Source organism: Elephas maximus, chromosome 16 (genome assembly GCF_024166365.1).
Source record: "Elephas maximus indicus isolate mEleMax1 chromosome 16, mEleMax1 primary haplotype, whole genome shotgun sequence".
Lineage (NCBI taxonomy): Eukaryota > Metazoa > Chordata > Mammalia > Proboscidea > Elephantidae > Elephas > Elephas maximus.
Genome location: NC_064834.1, coordinates 67,703,351 through 67,727,497, shown reverse-complemented (window position 1 = coordinate 67,727,497; position 24,147 = coordinate 67,703,351). Strand labels below are relative to the sequence as shown.

Genomic DNA, 24,147 nt, shown 5'->3' with positions numbered 1-24,147 from the left:
CAAAGAATGTCACCACGTAGCAAAGCCATGTTCTCTAGAAAGACAGATCCCAGTAAAGGACAAGCAAATAAAGTCATTTTGTGTCTTTCAGGCCCAAATCTTAGATCTTTTGCACTTTTTCTGGGGCACACCAGTTTTCCTGTATGCACGCCAGCTTTCATGGCTCCTTTCTTACCACAGGAAACCTTTCTAAGTGACCTGATGTTGACAAAGAACTCGTGGTATGCTCCCTACATACGCTGGAGAGGCGCCCTGCATCTAGTTGTTGCTGGGAGTTGGCTAGATGGAGAGGAGTTTTGCTTAGGAAGCAGTGTCATTGCTGGTGTCACCTTTAAATATGACAAATTAGAAAGGAACACAGAATATCGGAGTTACCTAGAAATGGGTTTGGTTCGGCATCACTACTTACAACCTGTGATTTGAGATACGTTACTTTATTTTTCTGGACCTCAGTTTTTTTAAAAGTAAAATTGCTGTGGTAATACCTAGCTCATTGAATTGCGAGGATTTATGAGACAACACATAAAGGGTTTAGCACAAGGCTGGACACATAAATGGTGATGGTGGCTGTTTTCTAAGCAATGCTGTACTACATGCTTGTAAAAGGGTGTTAACAGATGAACTTGGGCACTCATTCCGACGAGCACAAAAATGAGCACCTACTTTGTACACGGCTTTGTGCTAGGTTCAGAAGAATCAAACACTAAGTAAAACAGAAGCCTTGCTCTAATGCTCACAGTTAGTAGAACACAGAAATAAGTGAAAAACAGGTTTCCTACAAGAATGCAATGAATGCCACTGAACAGCATGCATAAAAGTTGTGAAATGAGAACCTAATTTCCTGTGTAAGCTTTCACCAAAAACACAATAAAATAGTTAGGAAAAAAATGCAAAAACCAGTTATCTGATGAGATGTGTACTGTGATGGTGCGTATCTAAGGGTTATTTGGGGTCATAGAAGAGCAGAGACAGACTTTGCTAATTCAACTCGACTGAAAGAAGCCATTGTTGATGTTTGTTTAGGATACACTTCTCTGAGTTCTTGAGGTCATTAAAAACAACTTTTAGCTATGGAAAATCTCAAACTTATCCAAAAGTGAGAAAATAGCACCTATCATCTGGCTTTAACAGTCACCAATTCATGACCAGTCTTCCATCTCTACGCCTACACACCCACTCTCGCTGACCCCCTCCACCCCAGATTATTTTGAAACTAATTCCAGTCATATTGTTTTACCTGTAAATATTTCAAAATGTATTTCTAAAAGAAAGGAATTCCTTTTCTTGTTGTTTTTTAACAGTAGCTGCAGTAGTAGGGTCACTTGTTTGAGCCTTGTCTTTTTTCTTTTTTAAACCTCCTGTTATCCAGATAGGTCCCTGGGTGGTGTAAGCAGTTTGTGATTGGCCACTAACCTGAAGGTTGGCAGTTTGAACCCACCCAGCTGCACTGCAGAGGAAAGGCCTGGTGATTTGCTTCCATAAAGATTACAGCGAAGAAAGCCCCACTGAGCAGCTCTGCTCTGTAATACAGGGGGTCGCCATGGGTTGAAATCAACTCAATGACAACGAGTTTGGGATTTTTTTTTTGTTGTTTGGTCATCCAAATATGTAAATGGAGTAGGAATAGTGGTCATGGATAATGGATATTATGAGACACGCCCAAGTTCAGGTCCATAAGGGACATCATAAAATGAACAACTAAAGACTAAAAACAAAAACAAAAAAAATCTAGCATCCCTTGAAAGGTGCACGTAAATTCATATGTCAAATAATATTTCTGTTTTGGATCATGCGACCTGAGTTTTGGTTTGGCAATGGAGTCATGTTTTATAAAGATGTAAATGTCCTGTGAAACATATTCTTACCTTCTAAATCTAGAAAGTTGGTAAGTAGGTTTCTGTGCTACCAATTTAGCATTGGGATAATTTCTTTAACAAAGAAAGCACAGTGTTTAATTTCCATCGTTCCCCCTTCTGAGGAAGAAATAAAACTTGTTCCCAATGGAGTGCGCCATGTCAGCGCTGGAGAAAACGGGGCGGTGCCACCTAGCTAAGTTCGTCAAGTTAAATTACACGGCAGCTTTTTACAAAACGTTTAGAAAATAAATGTTGTTGTTGTTTTCCCTTTTGCCAGGCCTGAACCTTAACTGTGGAATGATTTTTCTTACTCTTCTGTGAGCAAGAATGTTATTGAATAAAAAGTCAAATTCCTCTGAAAAACGCAGAGTGTTTATGTTTTTGTGATGATAGTGGAAATACCAGAGTGTGGCAGAAGATGTCAAGTAGTTAAGGCTAAAAATTCCAAGTAATATTTGATGTTGTAAAAATTGTATAGGTTTCTTTTCTCTTTCCTGCACATTTTTGAAGGACCTACCTTGTAAACATAGTGATAAAATGCCAGGAATATTAGGATTTTAAGGAAATAATAGAGCCTATTATTTAAACTACAATATAAAAGGCAATTATATTGATGAAGAGCTACATGGGCTTTGTCTGTGTGAATAAACTTGGCCTGCGTTCAGCTTCTATTTGTTCTTCTGGCATAAACACATATTGTGTGTGATTCCAGTTTAATGGGGACCCGTTTGTATGCCAAGCAGCTGCATTTTAGGGCCTATTGCGTGATTTCATAGCTCTCTGAAAATTGGTTCTATTCAGAACAAGAGATAGAAGAGGAGGAGGGGGCGGCGAGGAGTTTGGGGGGGGGGAGCTTCAACACACAATCATTTCTTTTCAATTGGAGCCAGAAAGGTTGATGACAACATGACCATTGTGTTATAATGATAAGACCACTAAGGCATCTGTACCTCTCATCAAGGCTTTCACACAACAGCAGATACAATTTAATTCACTGCTCTGTCAGCACTGCTGATACCATTATGCCGTCTGTCTCCACAGTTATAATCACTGTCCTCTGAGAAATGCAGTTGAAATGATCTTGAGCAGTCAAAGAAACTCTCAATTAAGGCTGCCACTTCCAATGTGTCAGATTGTGTCTTATGCACTTGGTACAATTTTCACTTCCAATCCTGTTTATTTACAATGTCTACCAGTAATTACGCTTAACGTGTCATTTAGTGAGGGGGGCCCCTGCCAAGCCGATTGTTGGGTGCTGCTGTACCACTGAGTGGGAGTTTCTCGAAGTCAATGCCATCAGCAGCTTTTAGGCCCTGATGGGATGCAGTAGTAATGTTGATAATGCAAGTATCGTGCTCATCAAGTCATAATTAGATGCCACTCAAATGTGCCACTTGTAATAACAGTGTTGATTCATGTTTTTCTCGGTGACTGCAACTACTAATTAGTTAAGTGGTTTTTGGTTGGCCTGCATTTGCTGCAGGTTATTATTACCCCTGAAAAAATGTCAAGGTTAGAGATGTTTCTGGCCATTTAGTGCTGCTTTATGAATTTGAATATTAACATAATAAGAACTTTGGACAGACTTAGGAAGTAATATATTTTTGTATTTAATTTGGAGAGAAATTTTTTCCCCTGAGTTTAATCATAATTGCAGGTTAATTAAGCTTAAATGAAGCAAAAGTAATCTCTCTTTGTGTTATGTGAGCCCAGTGCTTTTTACCTAACTTTGCTGGTTTTCACTTTTGGGTGTCCTTTAATTTTTTTTTTTTTTTTTCAAACCAAGCAAATGCCAATAAGTATACATGTCTACAGTTAGCTTTGCAATTCTGAGTTGAAGTATGGATGGGAATAGTTGGCATTTTTCTTACTTGGACTTCAAAACATAATTCAAATTCTCAATAACTTGGTACCTTTAAATCTCAATTTATGTAAACCAGGTACCAGAAATCTAAAAAGTACTCTTTTTCAGGCATTGTTAAAATCTCAAGTAAATCTTTTATGTTTCTTCTAATCCTCCTGAGAATTGATGATGCAAGAAACAATTGGTTAGCATCCGCTTTCATCAGCATGTGCTACCTAAACCTTGTTGCTGTGCTTTACTGCCCTGGAGCTTAGTGAATGCTAGGAACTACCCTCAGTAGAGAGTACTGACCCTGGTGGCACAGTGGTTAAGAGCTATGGCTGCTAACCAGAAGGTCGGCAGTTCAAGTCTACCAGCTGCTCCCTGGAAACCCTATGGGGCAGTTCTCCTCTGTCCTGTAGGGTCACTATGAGTCAAAATTGACTTGACGGCAGTGGGTTGTTTTTTTTTTGGTTGCAGTACTCAGCTAAGCTGCAACATCGTAAGATCCATCTAAGATTTTTCTTTTATTTCTAATTAGCTGCTTTTCCTATTAGCTCTGTGTGTTATATCCTGCTCAGAAAAGGAAATCCATATTTGCCATTTCTCTTTATGTGTGAGGTATTCTTTTGTTTAAATTAATAGATACGTCTATGGATATGCACATGGCTACATGGGTAATAAAAAACAAAAAAACTCATTGTGGTAGAGTTGATTTCGACTCCTAGTGACCCTATAGAACAGAGTAGACCTGCCCTACAGGGTGTCCAAGGCTGTAAATCTTTAAGGAAACAGACTGGCACATCTTTCTCCTGAGGAGCAGCTGGTGGGTTCGAACTGCTGAGCTTTTGGTTAGCAGCTGAGTGCTTTAACCAGTGTGCCACCAGGGCTCCTTAGACACTTCTAAAAAGTCTCCTAAATAGCTTTCTTAAAATGTGTGTAATAGTAGTAAAGGTTCTTCATTGTCTTCTTTTTTCTTTCTACGTTCAAATGTTAGCTAAAATTTTATCAGGACGCTTTGAAAAAGCTCTTTTTCAATGACAGCTAAAGGTCTGGCTAGCTAAGGAATTGAAGTCTTCGTAATCACGGGACATGATGCGTGGGCCTCTGGAATAGCTGACTAATCTTTGAATGCTGAGTTTTTTTTGTTTTTTTTTTCCCCTCATTCCTAGTTTCTCACATGGTTATAGAGGAAGTTAATTTTATGCAGAACCATCTTGAAATAGAGAAGACTTGTCGAGAAAGCGCCGAAGCTTTGGCCACAAAGGTGAGACTATTTAGCTGCAAGGGTTTTACCTGAGCGTTTTTACTTCAACTTACTTTTCTAAACAGCGACTTCTATCCTTTTTTGCTTTTCTCTTTCTCTAATTGGTTGTCTGCTTTCGTAACGAGGAAAGTGTTGCGAGGTCTCAGGATCTGGAATATCATTATGTAAATATCTGCCTTATGGTAAAGGTTATTTTGATGATAAAACTAGCATGCATATATGTGTGTTTCAGCATTTGTCCTTTTTGCCTGGGAGATACAGCCCCAGAGGAGTCTGCTCAACTGGACTTGCCAAGTGTCTGTGCGTTTGGTTTAAATGGTAAACAAGTCTCTAACCTGTCGTGGCACAAAACAGTGATGAGTGTTTCATGTTTGAATCAGATGAAAAAGTCTGCCTTAAGTCTTACATTTCAGGTGATTATTGGTGAAAGCAGAGCGAGAGCTTGCTAAAGGTGACCTCCAGGGCTCCACTGATTGCTTCTAGCTGACGAATTTACCAAGTGTGTAATTTTCTAGATTCTGTCTCATCAGAAGTACATTATTATTAAAGAATTTTTTTTTTTTTAAATCTCTGTCTTATGTATTTTGGGTTGGGTAAAATGCGTCTGAACCACTTCATCAGAAAATGGATTACAGCAATTTTCAACCAAAATTCATTACTAATGCTGGTCATATTTCTTCTCCCCTCTCTCCCATCTCCCCCCTCCGAAGTATTTCGTTGGATATGAGTGAAATCCTACTGCCATTAAATATATGAATAAACAAATCTATTTAATTTGTCTGCATTAGCAGTGTTCGCGCTGGAGGTATTTGCTTAATTGTTTGCATAACGACACTACATTAGAATTCATAAGATATTCAGTCAGAACCTAGCCAAGAAAATAAATGTGTGGATGTAACTTCTCTTACTTATCTGAAGAGCACCTAGTAATACAAGCCATTGCCTTAAAAACAATGGCAACATGGGTATTCTCATGTCATTTTCACTCTGCTGAATATCACAGCACTTCACTGGTCCATGGTATTGTGTGAATTCTCTTTCATTTTCTTCATTTCTTCTTTTGGAACAAGCAGAGAAAATCGTACTTGGAGCATAATACTCGCTGCTCAGAATCTTCCAGTGTCTAAGGATAGTCTCTGGCTATATTTTCTCTTATTAATGAGTAGTGCAGTGGTACAGCCAGAGTGGGAACACTGACTACCGCTCAGGTGTGGCAGAGTTTATGGGAAAGAGCAATCGTTTGGAAAGCAGTATATGCAGATTTTGTTCCTGGTTTTGTCATTTTGGGCATATGTGACTTTGGGCAATTTAGTTCTCCTCTCTGGGCTGCTGTTGTCTCATCTTAAGTGACAGGAGGGACCAGAGTTAGGACTGGGGTGGGAGTGGGGTGGACTTTTCTTTTTCTGCGATACAGTTTAATCATTGGTTCATATCTGGCCCTCTTTTAAGAACTATTTTTATTTCCCTTCCCCTTTTTTCTAACTAACAGGTGACTTTGGGCAAGAGAATTCTGGGCTGTAATTAATCGTCTTGCTCTAAATGTCTGAGCAGACCCAGACTGGCTCCGTGAGAATACCGCAGACCCAGTGTCTCTAGAGTTGTGGCCCAGGCATGTGTATGTTGACAGATTTGCCTGGTGACTATTATATTCATCCCTGGTTACAAACCACTAAGGCCATTTTTACAATTTAATCTTTGCGATAGGCTCCTCTGACTTATACTGTCACCTGTTCCTTAAGATGCCTAATTGAAAATGGACATGTAGTTTGTCTTTGAGAGCATATTGTGGACTCTTGGGCCCTGGAGTAAGAAACAAACAAACATACTCAAACGTTATAGATATGCTCACTGGATATGGAAGACACTGCACCTTTGAGTGGAAAATTTGGATGCTTCATTTATATATGTATGATCAATAAATGGTAATTGCATGTCCTGTTTTAGGTATCAGTTGACATTTTTTAAGGTAGGTTCCATTTTTTAAGCAGCAAAGTTTCTATAAATTCTTATATTTCTAAATCTTTGACATCAAATTCATGACAAATGGAATGTTTAATTCCTATGATTCAGTTTGACCTTACAATAAAAAAAAAAAACAAGTGTGGATACTTCGCCTCACTAAAATGTGGAGGTTAAACTCATAAATGTAGACCAACTATTTAAATCATATGGTCCAAAGCCATTTAACGTGCTTATTTTGTACCTTTAAATATTCATTAAAACACGTCCAATATAAAAACTCTCATTTGCATTTGAATGTAGTGGAAGGTTTCGTTACTGTGGGGTTATAAAAGATTTATTTTTGCCTTGTGACTAAAGATAGAAGGATTCCGAAAAACAAGTGGCATGCTCTTAACCTGTAACTCAATGAAAAAATAACTGCAGTGAAATTGCTTAGCCAAAATTTGTGACTGCAGAGTTCTCAGAAATACTCAGTTAGTATGTACGTAAGACTTCGTGTGTATATGTGTTATATTTCTTCTTTCAAAATATGAAAATGGTGTTTAGAGAAGACTTAGGAAAATTTCCGGCTGACATTTTCTTGCGCTAATAACTTTGTGGTACAGTGGTTAAGAGCGACAGCAAGCTACGACTGCAAACCAAAAGGCTGGCAGTTCGAATCCACCAGCTGCTCCTTGAAAACACTATGGGGAAGTTCTGCTCTGTCCTGTAGGGTCACTAGGAGCTGGAATCGACTTGTTGGCAATGGGTTTTAGTACCTTTGTTAAACAGGGTAGTTGTAACATAGCCAGGGAGTCTCTGGTGGCGCACACAGTTAACGCGCTTGGCTGCTAACTGAAAGGTTGGAAGTTGGAGTTCACGTAGAGGCATCTCAGAAGAAGGTTCTGGCAGTCTAAACCGAAAACCAAACCCAGTACCGTCGGTTTGATTCCGACTCACAGTGACCCTATAGGACAGAGTAGAACTGCCCCGCAGAGTTTCCAAGGAGCGCCTGGTGGATTCAAACTACCGACCCTTTGGTTAGCAGTCGTCGCACTTAGCCACTACGCCACCAGGGTTTCCTACTTCCAAAAAAACCCCAGCTATTGAAAACCCTATGGAGCACAGTTCTTCTCTGACATACGTGGGGTTGCCATGAGTGCAGTCGACTTAGTGGTAACTGGTTTATTGTAGCCAGATAGCAGCTGGTGGATTCTGGTGTCTAGTTTGATAGAGGCATTAAACTCTCTTGAGGACAGAACTGTTAACTATTTGGTTATCAAGTATTATTGTGATGGTTCTCTGGGAAGTAATATATTAAGCATCAGATGGCAAAAATTAGTATTTATACTTTTTCGTGAGCATCTTGGAGAAAATAAAAATGCGTAGATGAATACCTTGGTTGAAGAAAACTAGCTGATAAATGATTTCCAAAGGGAAGTTAATAAGACTCAAAAACTATACCTCTTTTGGTACCATTAACAGCTAAGCTTACTGAATTGTTACTCTAGATCACTGTATTTAGTACTTTATATGTAATATCTCATTTGATCTTCGTATTGCCCAATGAATGGAGACTATTTTTATCTCTAATTTGTTGATGAGAAAACTGAGACACTGAAAGATTGAGTTCCAAAGGCAGAGACAGAATTTGATTACAGAGCTAGATGCGTCACTGTCTGTTGTATCAACGCGATAGACTTTACACTGAAGTGCTCCGTTAGGCTCATCAAGGGCTCTGAGTTTCGACGTGCATTAGAATCACCGGAGAAGCTCTGAAAAAGCACTATGCTGGGCCCCATCACCAGAAATTTTTCCAGTGGGATTTTTAAAAGCTCCCTCGGGATTCTGATGTGCAGTGTTGAGCACTGTTAGTTGAAATTTAAGGAGGCAGAATGATCCATCGTGTTGAGCTTTTTCACTTTGTTCTCAGTTTGGTGTTTTCTCCTAACATTCAGAAAAACTGGTATAGTTCAAGAGTTGACAAGAAGGCTTCCTCGTGCCTCTTGTGCCATGCCACAGCATTCAGGCTTCAGACAAAGACCCCACACGGCATTACTTGACTTTTCCGTTTTAAGGAAGAGGGGCTAGGAAAATCATGGGCCTCATCTCTAGTCCCTGACTCTCTTCATGGAATTTGGGGCTCTGGAAACTGGAGCTATGGGCTGGGAACAGGAGATAAAGAGCGATGTCTGATTCCCTGAATAGAGTTCCACAGGTACCCTAGGAAGAGTCTACGAAAAGGTTTATAGCTATTTCCAAGAGGTTCTTCCTGATTCTCTAGAGCAGTCAAGGGAACCTCTCATGCGCCAGACCATGCATGCCCCTTGGGATATACAGCAAACCTGGGAAAGCCGGAACCTGTGTGAGGTAGAAACCTGTCAGAGAAGGAAAATGCAAATATTTGCCACGAAAATAGTGATAGAAAAGTGGTAAGACTGTCAAAGGTGGAAAACTTGCAAGACCTGGAAAAACAAGGCAGTCCCGTCAAGGTCCAGCTCTCACAGGTTTCACTCTATTTATGTTTCATATTATTGAAATAAGAATCAGATCACCCAGATTGAAGTTGGCTGGGTTTTCCCTGTGAGAAACCCCAACCAAGAATCCAAACATGTTTCTGTTGAGTTGATTCCGACTCATAGCAACCCCATCGGACAGAGTAGAACTGCCCCACAAGGGTCTCCAAGGAGCAGCTGGTGGATTTGAACTGCTGACCTTTTGGTTAGCAGCTGAAGCTCTTAACCACACCCCCGCCAGGGCTCCTGAGAAACCCCAAGGGGCTCTAATTATGAGCACAAATGAACGGCCAAAGCCAGAGAAGCACCTTACATCTTATTCTGATGTAAGATTTGTAGTAGCAAAGAGTAGTTTTCCAATGAATTCTGTTTCCGTTTGTATTTATTTCCAATGTCAGTGATTAAATTCAGAATTTGTCTTGATGGCCTGTGGCCCGTAGTAAAGGGAATGTGTTTGTATTTCTGTGTCTTTCACATGTTCAAATAAGAAAAGACCTTTTATTTTTCAGTCTTGTGAAACATAAGCAAAACCATGTTTTCTTTCTGTGGACACTGGACAGTTTTGTCTTTGTGTGTGCTTCCTACTAATACTTATATGCAGATTTTACACACATAAACTCATTAGCTAAAGACGGTGATGATACTTGAGTAACTCAAGCTGAAAACATTTCATTCCACAGCAGGAAACAATAAATAAATTAATGAATTAGGATTCTTTTTTTTTTCCTACTATGAATTAGACATTTTATAGAGATAATAAGGAGCCCTGGTGGCTCAGTGGTTAAGCACTCAGCTGCTAACCGAAAGGTTGACGATTGGAACCCCCCAACTGCTCTGTGGGAGAAAGATGTGGCAGTCTGCTTCCATCAAGATTACAGCCATGGGAACCCTATGAGCAATTCTACTCTGTCCTGTGGGGTCACTGTGCGTTGGAATTGACCCAACAGCAGTGGGTTTGGTTTTAGGTTTTATAGAGGTAACAGAAACATATCTTGAACTTCCTTTTACCATGTATTAGAGATCTATGTGCGGACAGTAGAAACACATCTTGAACTAGCTTAAGCAAAAAAAGAAAAAATTTGTTAGAAAGGGACATTGGAGTCCCATAGAATCCATTAGAGCAATCCAGGGATGGACTGGTACCAGGGTAAACCCTTTTTCCGTTGCTTTTCTCTTCCTCTCTCTACATATCAGCTTCATTTTTGGCTTTGCTACAGTGGTGGAATGTGGCTGACATCAGCTTCTGTATATCCAGATACAGAAAGAAACTCGTTTCTCTGTTCCAGCCTCCAAATTCCTAGAGAAGGGATCTGATTGGCCAAGCCTGGGTCACGTGCCTAATCCCTGGACTAATTAGCTGTGTCCACAGGGATGGGATATACTTTGGGGTATAAGGTTGTTTGCATAGAAATCATGTGGAGCAATGAAGAGGAGTGGCAGTGTCCAGAAAAGAGGGGGTGCTGGGCAAACAGACTTTTAAAAGGTATTCAGAGCACACCATCAACCAAATATTTGCTTGAAATAAAGTGTCTTAATTAAGACTGTTAATGACTATGAATAAATTGAAATTTGTTTTCATCTAGACTGGTTTGCTTTTTCTTAATTTCTCATCAGTTATAACTAGCATTTTCACATGCTGCTGGCTGTAATCCAGGCATCAGGTCTTACTTAAAATAATAAGTTTAATATTAAAAAGTGTAAATAGGACCTTATTTAATGAATTTGCTAATTGTTATTTCCTGCTGTGAGTGTTGATGGATACGTAAGACAAAAATACACTTAATCTATTGTTTAAAAATCCAAGACACTCATTTGACTGCTGTTAAAATAACCGTTTTTATATTTTGTCTTAGCTAAATAAAGAAAATAAAACACTGAAAAGAATCAGCATGTTATACATGGCCAAGCTGGGACCAGATGTGATAACTGAAGAGATAAACATCGATGACGATTCAGCTACGGACACAGACAGTGCTGGCGAGACCTGTATCTCAGTACAGTGTCAGAAGCAAATCAAAGGTGGGACTGTTGGCTTCATTATTGAGGGTATTTTTGATTCCTGATAGGTCAGTGCTTCTCAACCCCGGTGGTACATTGGAATCACGTGGGAACTTTTTAAATAGTGATACCTGGTCCTACCCCCACAAATTCTGGTTGAATTGGCTCAGGGTATAGCTTGGTTCAGAATCCTTGTGGGAGGGTGTAGCATCTGTGCTTTCTCAGTTACTTTGTTGTGTGGGTTTAGACACTTTTAAAAGCTTTGTCTTGATAGAAATAGCTGATGAAACTATTAACTTCTTAAGAATATTGGCTATGGGTTAAGATATTTTTGTTAAATGAAAGAATAAATGGAAAAAAATGTGTTTAGTGAACACCTCCTGTTTATCTGGTTCTCTGTTGGAAACTTTGGGGAAGATTCTTTCCCACTTTGCTTAGTCTCTGCCCTCAAAGAACTTCCCATCTGATTCAGGCAGTGAGCTATAACCAATATGCAGTATTAAACAGCTGTGTTGGCCAGAAAGCAGTGCTGTCAGGCAAAAATCACGTGATACACCTGTTTAATACACATTAATTTTATTCATGCATATACATACACTCCGTTTATGTTAAAGATGTAGGAAAGCAGTTTTTGGCTTAATAACTATTGTAACATTTTAACTTCGTGCATATGTCAAAAGCAATATTCCTTGTTTGATAGATCAAATTTCAATTGGAGGTATAAAGAAGAATGGATGTTGCAAGCACTGTCTTTTACCTAGCCCTCCATCCCCTTAAACCTGGTGCCATGGAGTAGATTCCAACTCATAGCCACCATAAGGACAGAGTAAAACTGCCCCGTACAGTTTCTAAGGCCGTAATCTTTGTGGAAGCAGACTGCCACATCTTTCTCCTATGGAGTGGCTAGTGGGTTCTAACTGCTGACCTTTCAGTTGGCAGCCGAGCGCTTAACCACTGTGCCACTGGGGCTCTTTCTGTCCCCTTAACTAAGACAAAGTAGAATTGGTAGGGAAGGAGAGGAAGTTTAAAGGATTTCCTTTTGCTCAGAATTCTCCCATCTGTTAGGTCTTGAACAGTATGGCCTCTTGTTCGTCCTCAGGATTAGCCAGCCAGTGGAGAAAGTGATTTAGAAATAAGTCTCTGAGAACCTCAAGCTGGGTTCATGTTAAAAGTTGGATTTAATTTATAAATGACCACATAGCGAGTTTTTTATTGCCCCTGGAGAAGGGTAAGAAATTAAAACCAGTTAAAAACCAAGTAGCAAAACAGCAGGCCTGGGTATAAACTTTGTGTTAATCTGTGTATATTTTTTGAACATTTGAACGGTGGAAGTAACTTTAATCTAAACACCAGAAGCTTTTAAGTTACAGTGGCTAATATTTTCATTCTAGTAGCATGTTTTTCATTAAATCTCAATAATAAAAAATATGAAATAAATTAAGAAACAAAACACCCACAATTCTGGAGAGAAAATTACTGGCATTAACCCTTCTTTCAAACAGGTTATATTTTGAGTCAGTTCAAATAATGTTTAAGGGCTATAAATTGGCAGTAAATCGGGATTTTTTTCTTCAAATAAAAATCTCCAAATTATTAACTGCCAAATTGTTTGTTTATATTGCATTGTGACAAGAGCCCATGGCCGTTACGAAATAATAAAGAAATTAGTACAATGCTTTAATTTGTATGTCTGAAAGCTTAAAATAAAGTCTGCTTTCAAAATGCCAGATAGTTTTCTAGAATATGGGTTTGATAGAATACAAAGAAAACAAGATCTAGTACATTGAATGTAGTGAGATTACCTGATAGAAAATTGCTACTAACCATGGCTAATGGTGGGGAGGCCTCAGTGAGATCCCGTTGGTCTTTGCTTCTTCATTTCCCTTTTAATTGTTGAATAATCTTGACCATGAACTAACTATACATGGACTGGCATTTTAAATTCTTCTGATCGATTTGTTTTTTTAAAGATAACTTTATTTCTATTGTGCTCTCCCACTGCCACCTTTTCTTTAAAATGCAGAGCTTCAAGATCAAATTGTATCTGTTCAGGAGGAAAAGAAGACGTTAGCCATTGAACTGGAAAATCTCAAGAGCAAACTCGTAGAAGTAATTGAAGAAGTACGTACCTTTGGCCCAAAGGCACGACCTTTGGTGTTTTTAAGCTGTTTGGAGACTGGCTAAGTTAAAAACTTTCTACTGGGAGCCATTTAATTTCTGACGTGAGAACCATGTACCAATTTTAATCTTCTCTTTTCCCCCGTTTCAGATATATAGGCGAGTATAGAGAATAAAATCATAAGCATTCGTGTACCCACTATCTAGACTAATAAATAAGACACTAAAACAGCACTGAAATGTTCCCTGTTGTCCCCATTTTTGATGATGTGAGGCAAATTTGTGAGAAGGATAGCTGTGGTTTCCGGTCATACACTTTATTGCTGGTGGTGAAGAAGAAAGTATTTTGCTTCTCCAGTGACTGGCTGGCTTGGTCGGAAGGACTTTCCCCTAGCACACCCTCAACACAGGCAGATGTGATAGATGGTAGAATGGGTTCCAGTATTTGGAGAATCATATTTCAGTTCTGAACTATCTTAAAGAGCCAGAGCACATGCTTGCCATTCTTTGCATGAGGCTTCAAGTAAGCTCCATCTTTGCAATCTTGATTTAACTTGTGTCTCTGACTAAATGACTCCAGTGGTGAGCTCGATTTGGATTTTTGCCTTAAAAATAGCAATCATTTACATTGAATGGTTAGAATACTGTCATGATTAGGGACTGATACCAATGCCAATTGAAATATGAGAGTTTAAGTCCTGTATCAATTTGTACCTCCTATTTTTTTTTATCTTAAATAGCTGCCTTAGAAGAACTTTAATAAAAGGCTCAAACAGCGAAGCCAATTTCTTCTTTAAATTGTAACTTCATGTTGAAATTTGAACGGCGCTTTAAGTATCACACGTTGCCATATGTTGGATTTTACAATTCTGGGTGTTTTTTCTCCCCTCGAATTCTCACATTTTTAGGTAAATAAAGTCAAACAAGAAAAAGCTGTTTTAAATTCAGAAGTTCTTGAACAGAGAAAATTCTTAGAAAAATGCAATCGAGGTATGTGTTTCTGGTCTTTTTTTCTCAAATACATATGCAATTTGTTTTGTGTATATTTTGTGTTGCTTCTATTGGAAGCCATTTAATTTCTTATAGCAAGAATTTCCTCTTATATTGCTGCAAGTCTGTCTCCTGTTATTTTGTCACTCATCTTAGAGTCTGGGGACATTTAAAAGTGCTTTCATTTGAGGAACTTGGGACCCACTCATTTTGAAACTTCAACAGGATATGCTGCTTCTGTCCTACCTGTATCCTATGACCATGTCCATATTGACTGTCTGCTCAGCATTTGTATGCTTAGTATGTTATTTAGTATATCTCAATCCAGAAGAGGTTAGGGTATTTATACAAATATGGTATGATAAAATTTTAAGTTAAGAGGACGTGGAAAATGGGACAAAGGGAAAGTGAGAGCGTAGAGTGATACAGGGTGTGTTCTTGCTCTGAAGTCTTGCACAGTGCCTGCCTGTGTGCCTGAAATCTGGCTCTGAGCTGCCTAGGGGCCAGTGCAATGAGGGATTCATGATCACTTATATGACTCACGCTGAGGTAGGCAACCTCAGAGCTCAGCCCTTCTGAGAGACACCTGCTCTGACTTATCCTCTTACACCAAGCAGAATAAGCTGCCCTTTCTTCTGAAATCGTTCTTGACAAGATAACCACAGAATGGGCCATAGACGGTCTCAACCTGCCTCTGGGTGGAGACTTAACATCCTAATGAAAGAAATTTAACCTCTTTCTCCATCTTGGGGGATCGAACTCCTGTCTAAAAAAAAAATGCATAATCATCCCCAAGCTCTGAGTGCTTGCGTGAAGGTCAACCCTGGATATTCATGATGAATTTACATTTCCTTGTCCGCTTTCTATAAAAGCCCACCTCCCCAAGCTGCCTGAGAGCAGTCTTTGAGGCAGCAGCCCCGATTGCTCTTGTCCTTGTACAATGAAATAAAGGTGGCTTTCTGATCTCCCACCTCACCCTCTTGTTTATTGGCTGTGACAAGTCACACAGAGCAAAACCTGGGGTTTTCACCTGGCAACAATGCAAAAACCCACTCATTGGTCAGGAGAAGCTGACTTGGTACCCGAGTGACAGGGAAATTTCTCCCATGGCTACTCCCAGAGAAAAGTGACCTTATTCTTATCATGAAACACCATTGAGTCTCATAGGGCTGTTTCTTATGTCCCCCACTTTAGGCCAAGGGAGTGATGCCCAAGCATAAAAACAGTTCTAAGGAAGGGGACTCGGTACGCTTTTTCTTGTTTCTTTCTCCTTCAGCCACTGAGGAGTGGTTTGGGGTTTAATAGCACTCTCTTCCTCCTAGTTCAGAAGCTACAACCCTAACAGGAAAACCATCAGATTCCAGGGCCTTCCCTGTTGTCATGGGTGGTGGCTTTTACCCCTTTTTGTTATTTAGGAATCGAGATTTTTTTTTTTAAATACGTAAATAAATAAAGGACTTTGTGGTTAAGTGTGGAAGATGCACTAGATTGGAACATCTCCTCAGCTCTTTCTTCATTTAAGAAGGTAGAACTGGTGTAGGAAAATTTTTAGTTTTGATGAACCACGCTAGAACAGAGGGATCTACAAAGATTAATCACATGGACCTTGCCTTTAGAGCACCCCCACTCTAGGAGAGAGAGAGAGAACAGAAATAACGAGTTGGTTATCTTGCCCAGGGATTCAGGTAGTCATAGTCTTCTTTGTTTTCTTCATGAAATTTCTTTTTTCTGTTTTTTTTTTCAATAGGGCTGAAAATCATTTAGCCCTCAGGCACCTGTAATTCACCTCACAAACCACTACTTACGTTGCTCTACTTGCGTAAAACTGTTAGCCTTCCGTCTGAGGAGGCAGTAGATTTTCAGAGGACAGAGTTTGAAATTCTATGTCATTATCACACAGCAAACCAGTCCTTAGTCAGTTAGGATTGAAGTGCTCTGGTGGAACAGTGTGTGAAAACAGCCATTAAGAGAGTCTTTTTTAAAGATTTTATTGATGTGACTCAGCTCAGGTTTGAGGTGTTTCTCTAGAAGCTGATGGAGAGGCTAGCGTGCTAGCTGCCACGTTGTGCCTGATTTCTCACTGCATCATCACTCCCTCTGGCCTGTCTGTATCGTTCGTGAACAAAACAGACCACAAAATGGCAAAAGTTACAGAGAATTCATGTTGCTCTTGTTTGACAGGACCATCTTCTTGAAGGTTTCTGTCCCACAGCGATTCTTTAGCTCTGGCTCTTTGGACCTGAATGGATCCATGGCTCTTTCTCTTCTTTGTAAACACAGAGAACATGTAAAAATAACATACTTTCTTTTTTTTCTTTTTACTCAGGTAATGCACTTTTGAGGGGGTGAGAAATTTAGAAGATTCCTACTGTTACTGTTGTTGTTAGGTGACATTGAGTTGGCTCTGACTCACAGTGACACTGTAGGACAGAGTAGAACTGCTCCATAGGGTTTCCAAGGAGCGGCTGGTGGATTTGAACTCCCGACCTGTTGGCTAGTTGCCGAGCTCTTAGCCACCACACTACCAGAAGATTCATATATGAAAAGAAAAAATAAATCTCAACCTTTATAATCTAGAGATAAACATTGTTAATGTTAGTGTCTGTTCTTCTTTATAAAATGCTTATATATACATTGGAAACCCTGGTGGTGTAGTGGTTAAGTGTTACGGCTGCTAACCAAAAGGTCAGCAGTTCACATCCGCCAGGTGCTCCTTGGAAACTTCATGGGGCAGTTCTGCTCTGCCCTATCGGGTTGCTGTAAGTCAGAATCAATTTTACAGCAACAGGTTTGTTTTGGTTTTATATATGCATTAAATCTTTTTGTTAAATATGTTTATAATATTTATGGAAGACAAAGAGAATACCAGGAAAAAATATTTCTCTACCTCCTGGTGCCCTATAGGCCCCTAAGTCTCTGTCCCTGCTCACAGCCTCCCTTGAATTTTTATCATTTCCTCTGTTTTATTTATAGTTTTGCCAAATACGTATTTATCCCCAAACAGCATATTATTTAATTTTGCATGTTTTAGAACTTTATATAAATGGAATCATTTTGCATATATTGTTCTGCATCTTTTTTTGTGTCTGTGAGATTCATCCACGTTGAATGGTGTAGCTGTGGCATGTTTATTTTCACTGCATTGTAATACTCCATTAGGCAACCACACCAGAGTTCATTTATCTACTATTCTGTCGGTGGACGTTTGTGTTGTTTTTGGTTTTTTGCTATTCAGAGTTATGCTGGTGTGAAAATTCTTATACATGTCTCCTGGGGTACCTGTCTGAGAGTGTCACTAAGATGTATGCCTAGACGTAAGATTTTATTTTCAGCTTTACTACATAATGCCAAACTACTTTTTAAGTAGACCTAGTGGTTTATGTGACTATCCACAGTGTGTAAGTTCCCATTGTTCAGTATCCTTTCCGGCTCTTAATATAGCCATACTTTTTGCCGGTTGTGTCTTCGGTGGGTGTGAAAACATATCTCTTTGTGTTTTACTCTGTATTCTCCTGATTACTAGTGAAGAGGAGCATCTTTTCACATATTTGTTGACCTCACGTGTTTCCCTCTTCTGTGAAATGCCTGCTCAAGTTTTTTATATGTGGTTTTTAAAAAACAAACATGGGCTCATTTTGCTCTAATTTTTGCAACTGAAAAAAATTTTTTTTAATATATCATGAATGTTTTTCTGTCCACTAAATATGCTTCTACAACATGCTTTGAGTGGAAGCATGCCATTCCTTGTATATTGAGTAATTTACTGATCCTTCAACGTTAGACCATCTGTATTATCGCACTGTTTTCAGCAATGATGCAGAGAACATCCTTGCAGCTAAATCTCTGTCTGGATTCACAATTTGTTGCCTCAGCGTATGTGTTCCTAGCGGTGGGACTGTTGGGTCAAAGGGTATGAATATTTTTAGTTTCGATTCATATTGCCAGGTTGTCCTCTAAGAAGGTTCTGTCACTTTATATTCCAACCAGCAATGGATGAAGGTATGAAGAGCCTTCTAAACATTTTTTTTTCATCCTCATCTCTGATAATTTATGTGACATATGGTCTGTTTTCTTTTCTTCATCCTCTTAAGTATCCATGCTGGCAGTAGAAGAGTATGAGGAAATGCAGGTAAACCTGGAATTGGAAAAGAACCTTCGAAAGAAAGCAGAGTCATTTGCACAAGAGGTGGGTATCTTGCAGGGATCTAGGTTTTCACTTTTTTTTTTAAATTGCTGATGATGTATCAAATTATTTTTTGAAGTTGGATAAGAACGTATCATTTGGAATTAAGCTGATTTAGGGGGGCAGTTATGGATTAGTATCAAATGTGCTGCTCTTGGAGTCAGGAGATCTGGGTTCAGATTTTGTCCGTGTTAGTTACTAGTTGTGTGACCTCAGTGTAAGTCCCTTAGCCTCTTGGGGCTTCACTTTTCCTTTTGACTTTTTTTCATCTGTAAAATGGGCCATGAGACCAACCTAACTAAATGGATTTTAGAATCAGGTGGTGCAAATTTTAAAACGTATTTTGCAAAGTGCAAAATGCTGTATAGGAGAAAGGAATTATATTTAGGGATAACCATAACTTGTGATGGAAAGTCCAGCTTCTGCCCAGATGCCTGTGAGTTTCAAAAAGCCTGAAGAATCTGGGGCACATCTCCGTATGCCATCTCGGATAACAGTGTCATGGTATCAGTATTTCTCTTCAGCTACTGTACGGTGCTCTCATTACGTGAGTTGATTCTTCCATTAGCTGTGGAACATTGCCATGTTGTGCATCCATTAGCTCTGCCTGTCACCAGTGTAATGATTTTCCTTTCATCTGAGAGATAAGCCCAGCACTTCTCGTGTTCCAGCTTACCTTTGTTGACATGCAGGCACTGGGTTTCCATGGCTTCAGGGCTGGCTTCCTGGGATATGATGAGGCACCAGTTGGCTCCACTCTAGCATCTCATGGTGTTGAGTTGACTCCATGAGATCTCCATTCTGTATACCTGTTTTGTATCTGTACATACTGTGAGTTGGAGGAAAGTAGCTGAGGAAATGAAAAGTAGTCCTAGGTGGAGGAGTCTGAGATACAGAAGGAAGACAAAGCACAGGGTTATGAAAATGACATTTGGAAATCAGATTATGGTTTTGTGCAAGAGGTCTTTCTGTGCTTCAGTGTCCCTGTGCTATCAATGAACTCTACAAAAGGTTTCGTCAAGCAGATCTGATTTGAAATATTATGATTCATTTTGTTCACAGAGTTTAATGAAAGGTGAGTAAATATTTTCTCCTATTCTTGGAAGAAAGAATTGAAGTATGTCAGAGTCCTCTGGAAAAAGCTGCAGCGATATAAATAATAGAGCTAAATAAACAGTTGGGAGGAGATGGTGGAGATAATGTGAAGATGTGTTCATTGCAGAACTGAAAAGGTTGGCTGACTTCAACCTGAATGCCAGGGTCTTACTTCGAGAGACATTTTCAGTTTTCCATCTGGTGTTGGTAGAATGATGTTAGAATACAAAGCTGCTTGAAGAAAAACTTGAAGGCCGTATCAACAGAGGAGATAGATGGAAGAAGCAAGATTGCACTGAGAATATGAGCATGAAGATTTACTCTACCGCTCACCTGGTACGGCCTTAAGCCTTAGAGATTGGTGGGAACTATGATGCTGACATGTTAACCGGAATGAGAAGGAAATAGAAGATAGAGGAGGGAAAGCAAAACCACGACACTTAGGTTACTGATAGCATATGTGTTTGCAATGGTGCGCAATATCTAGAGTCAGTCAACACAGAAATGAGAACAAATCAGTTGTTTTTTTTTTTCATACTAGAGCTAGGTGGGAACCAGGGTGTTTTTCCTTTTTCATGGCTTAAAAATTCTCAGGTTTTTAACAGATAACTACTGCTCAAAGGCGCATGGCTTAGTTTAACAAAAGGGTACTGCTCTCTGCATCTTGTTCCTTTGTGCACTCAGCAAACCTCTTAGGAGTCATCTGCTCTATGCCAGACGCTGTGCTGATACTGGGAATACAAAAGGGAGAAAAGCAAGCATGGTCCCTGTCTTTTGGGAGCTTAGAGTCTAAAAAAAAAAAAACCAAACCCATTGCCGTCGAGTCAATTCTGACTCATAACGACCCTATAGGACAGAGTAGAACTGCCTCATAGAGTTTCCAAGGAGCACCTGGTGGATTTGAACTGCAGACCTTTTGGTTAGCAGCTGTAGCACTTAACCACTACGCCACCGGGGTTTCTGGCTTAGAGTCTAGAGCCTTAGAAATAATTTTTTTTTAAGTTAATTTGTTTTAGGGTTTTAATTTCAGAAGGAATATATATTGTTGTTGTCATGTGCTGTTGAGTCGATTCTGACTCTTAGTGACCCTATATGACAGAGTAGAACTGCCCCATAGGGTTTCCTAGGCTGTAAGTCTTTTCCGGGGCAGATTCCCAGGTCTTTTCTGAGAGCCACTGGATGGGCTCAAACTGCCTAGCTTTTGGTTAGCAGACTAGTGCTTAACTATTGTGCCACCAAGGCTCTTTAGGAATGAAAAAATAAAAACAATTCTCAAATGTGTAAAATAAAAAATGTCCCCCATTCCAAACCCACTTGCTCATTTAAAACAAAAACATGATCCCCCTCATCATGAAGGAAACAGGCGGTATCTTCACAGCTATGCTAAGTTTTTATATTTCTTTGATAAAATTTAAATTTTTAATGACTTTCTTGTATGTCTTGAGTGTATTTCTCTTGCTATTGAGTGTAGTTTTTTTTTTTTTAAGTTTGGATGCCTTGTTCAACATGTATCCCAATATGCATGTTTCCCAAACAATTCAGATGATATTTCAGTGCTGTTTTGGAAAGAATGAATTATGCATGAGTGATATAAGATCTTCTTGTTTTCATTCTTCTTTGGTAAGATTTATATATTTTTTTCTGAAATTCTGATACCTATTTGTCTAGTACAGAAATTAAGAGACCAGCTTCAAAATGCCAACCAGTAAGTTCTTATCATAACTAAAAATCAAATTCATTAGTGTTTGGTAACTTTGAATTCTTTTGAAATACTATCTTTAGAAAAGGAATTATGTAAAAGTATTTTATTTTCGTATCATAAAGTTTAGCAAAGGTGGTCTGATGATTAATTTTTTTTTCACATCACCATGCTTATTTATAACAATTTCTTTCCTATATATATTTTTCGTCTTATAGTGTTACTATTTAGGGACTTGAACCCACCAGCCACTCCTTGGAAACTCTATGGGGTAGTTCTGTCCTGTGCTATAGGTTCGCTAGAGTGGGGATCAACTCTATAGCTATGGGTTATTCAGGGACTTAGTTTTGCAAAAGAAATTCACGTTTCTACCATCCCCAAGATTTGATATATTTCTCCTCAAAATAACAAATCTGAGATAATTTATGATCATGTATGGTTAAACACGTTTTCTTGAGTGATACATGGAAAAAGAGCACTAACTGTTTTTCTCAAAGAGAACCCAAGCACAGAGAAGGAGTGCAGTGAGAGTAATAAAGCCACCCCTCATGTTGACTTGGTACAACGTGGCCTGGTCTTTGATGGTGACTTTACCGCCTCTGTCCTGGTCACCCCCACTATCTGCTTTTTCTCCGCCTACTCCTGCTGGTCAAGTGTGATTGGTCAATGGCTTTGCTTGCTGGAAAGCTAGGGACTTAACTTCAGCTGCTGTCCTCAGGCCTGCATGTTGACTACTTGAGGTTCTTCCTAAGACACCTATAAGGGACCCCAACTTGTCAAGTTTTAAATGTTTGTTAAAGGAATTACTGTAGTAACCTGGAATGATTCATTTTAATTAGATCATTGGTCTAAAATTTAAGATACTGTGAGCCCTGGTGGTGCAGTGGTTAAGTGTTTGGCTGCTAACTAAAAGGTCAGCAGTTCGAATCCATCAGCTGCTCCTTGGAAACCCTATGTCCTATAGGGTCGCTATGAGTCGGAATTGACTCTATGGTAGTGGGTTTTTTTTTTTTTTTTTTTTTTGGTTTTTGATGAAATATTGATCATTGTTCCCTAATATGCTTAAGCCTCCAGTCTCACTCTTTTTGAGCCTGACATGCACATGTCCACACACACAAACACACAGGTGCTCACACGCTCACTCATAGTCTCCCTTTACCACTCAGTCTCACAGAGAACTGTGGAGTCGGGTGAGAAAAAAGTGTAGATTTCATTTAACATGCTGTTAAGAATCTGAAAATTGAAGCCATACTATAAAATAGTCCTAATTTCTGACATCGTAAAATACTTCACACTTGGATTACCCACTGGCCAACTTGTGTAGCGTTAGGAAAAAGAAATAACAGATAAATAGAAAATAATGTTGTTTTCAATCATGTAACGTTGTAAGGATTAAATGAATATGTAAATTGCTTCATAAGGTGCTCAGTAAATGTCGTTATAACTTCTTTCCTTTACCCACCTACTGTTAACTGCTTACACTACTGGGTTGGTTTAAAGCGAAACTTTAGGTCTAGTAAATGGTGAAGGTGATTAGCCAGGTGGTTAAAACATGGGGCTTGTAAATCAGGCAGACCTGGGTTTAAACCTTGGCCTTGCCACTGTGTCCATGGGAAAGTTGCTTAACTCCTCTGAGCCTCATTTACCATATCAATAAAATAGGGGTGATAATAGCATCTACTTACAGCGTTGTGCTAATGATTAGATGATATTATGAATATAAAGCAGTTGTGGTAGTATATCACAGGGAACTGCCAGAAATTTAAGCTGGACTCAGAAGCTGGAATGATGTCAGATGGATCTTGGCTGAAAACAGGGAATACCAGAAAGGTATTTACCTGTGTTTTATTGGCTATACAAAGGCATTCGACTATGTGGATCATAACAAATTATGGATAACATTGTGAAGAATGGGAATTCCAGAACACTGAATTGTGCTCATGAGGAATCTGTACATACACCAAGAAGCAGTTGTTCAAACAGAACAAGGGGATACTGTGTGGTTTGAAGTCAGGAAAGGTGTCTGTCAGGGTTGTATCCTTTCATCACATTTATCCAATCTATATGCTGAGCAAATAATGTGAGAAGTTGAACTATATGAAGAAGAACACGGCATCAGGATTGGAGGAAGACTCATTAACAGCCCACGACATGCAGGTGACACAACCTTGCTTGCTGAAAGCGAAAAGGACTTGAAGTACTTACTGATAAAGATCAAAGACTAGAGCCTTCAGTATGGATTACACCTCAGCTTAAAACAAAAATCCTCACAACTGGACCGATGAGCAACATCATGATAAATGGAGAAATATTAAAGTTGTCAAAGATTTTATTTTACTTGGATCCACAATCAACACCTGTGGAAGCAGCAGTCAAAAAGTCAGACAACATATTACATTGTGAAATCTGCTGCAAAAGACCTCTTGAATGTGTTGAAAAGCAAAGGTGTCACTTTAAGGTGCCCCTGACCCAAGCCATGGTATTTTCATTTGCCTCATATGCATGTGAAACCTGGACAATGAATAAGGAAGACTGAAGAAGAATTTATACCTTTCAATTACAGTGCTGGCAAAGAATATTGAATATACCATGGACTACCAGAAGAAGGAACAAATCTGTCTTGGAAGAAGTACAGCCAGAA

At 39.3% G+C, this 24,147-nt stretch overlaps 1 protein-coding gene across 3 annotated transcripts in view; it reads left to right on the top strand.

Moving 5' to 3' along the window:
- The window catches only part of SHTN1 (shootin 1), a 103,197-nt gene that overhangs the window by 31,267 nt on the left and 47,783 nt on the right, over positions 1 to 24,147 (top strand). For 2 of the 3 annotated variants that reach the window (XM_049854653.1, XM_049854655.1), the window contains exons 4-8: positions 4,872 to 4,966; positions 11,277 to 11,442; positions 13,445 to 13,542; positions 14,448 to 14,529; positions 18,621 to 18,715. In XM_049854653.1, the coding sequence (XP_049710610.1) occupies positions 4,872 to 4,966; positions 11,277 to 11,442; positions 13,445 to 13,542; positions 14,448 to 14,529; positions 18,621 to 18,715 (536 nt within the window). The remainder of the gene's footprint in view (positions 1 to 4,871; positions 4,967 to 11,276; positions 11,443 to 13,444; positions 13,543 to 14,447; positions 14,530 to 18,620; positions 18,716 to 24,147) is intronic. The other variant, XM_049854654.1, reaches the window with a different exon arrangement.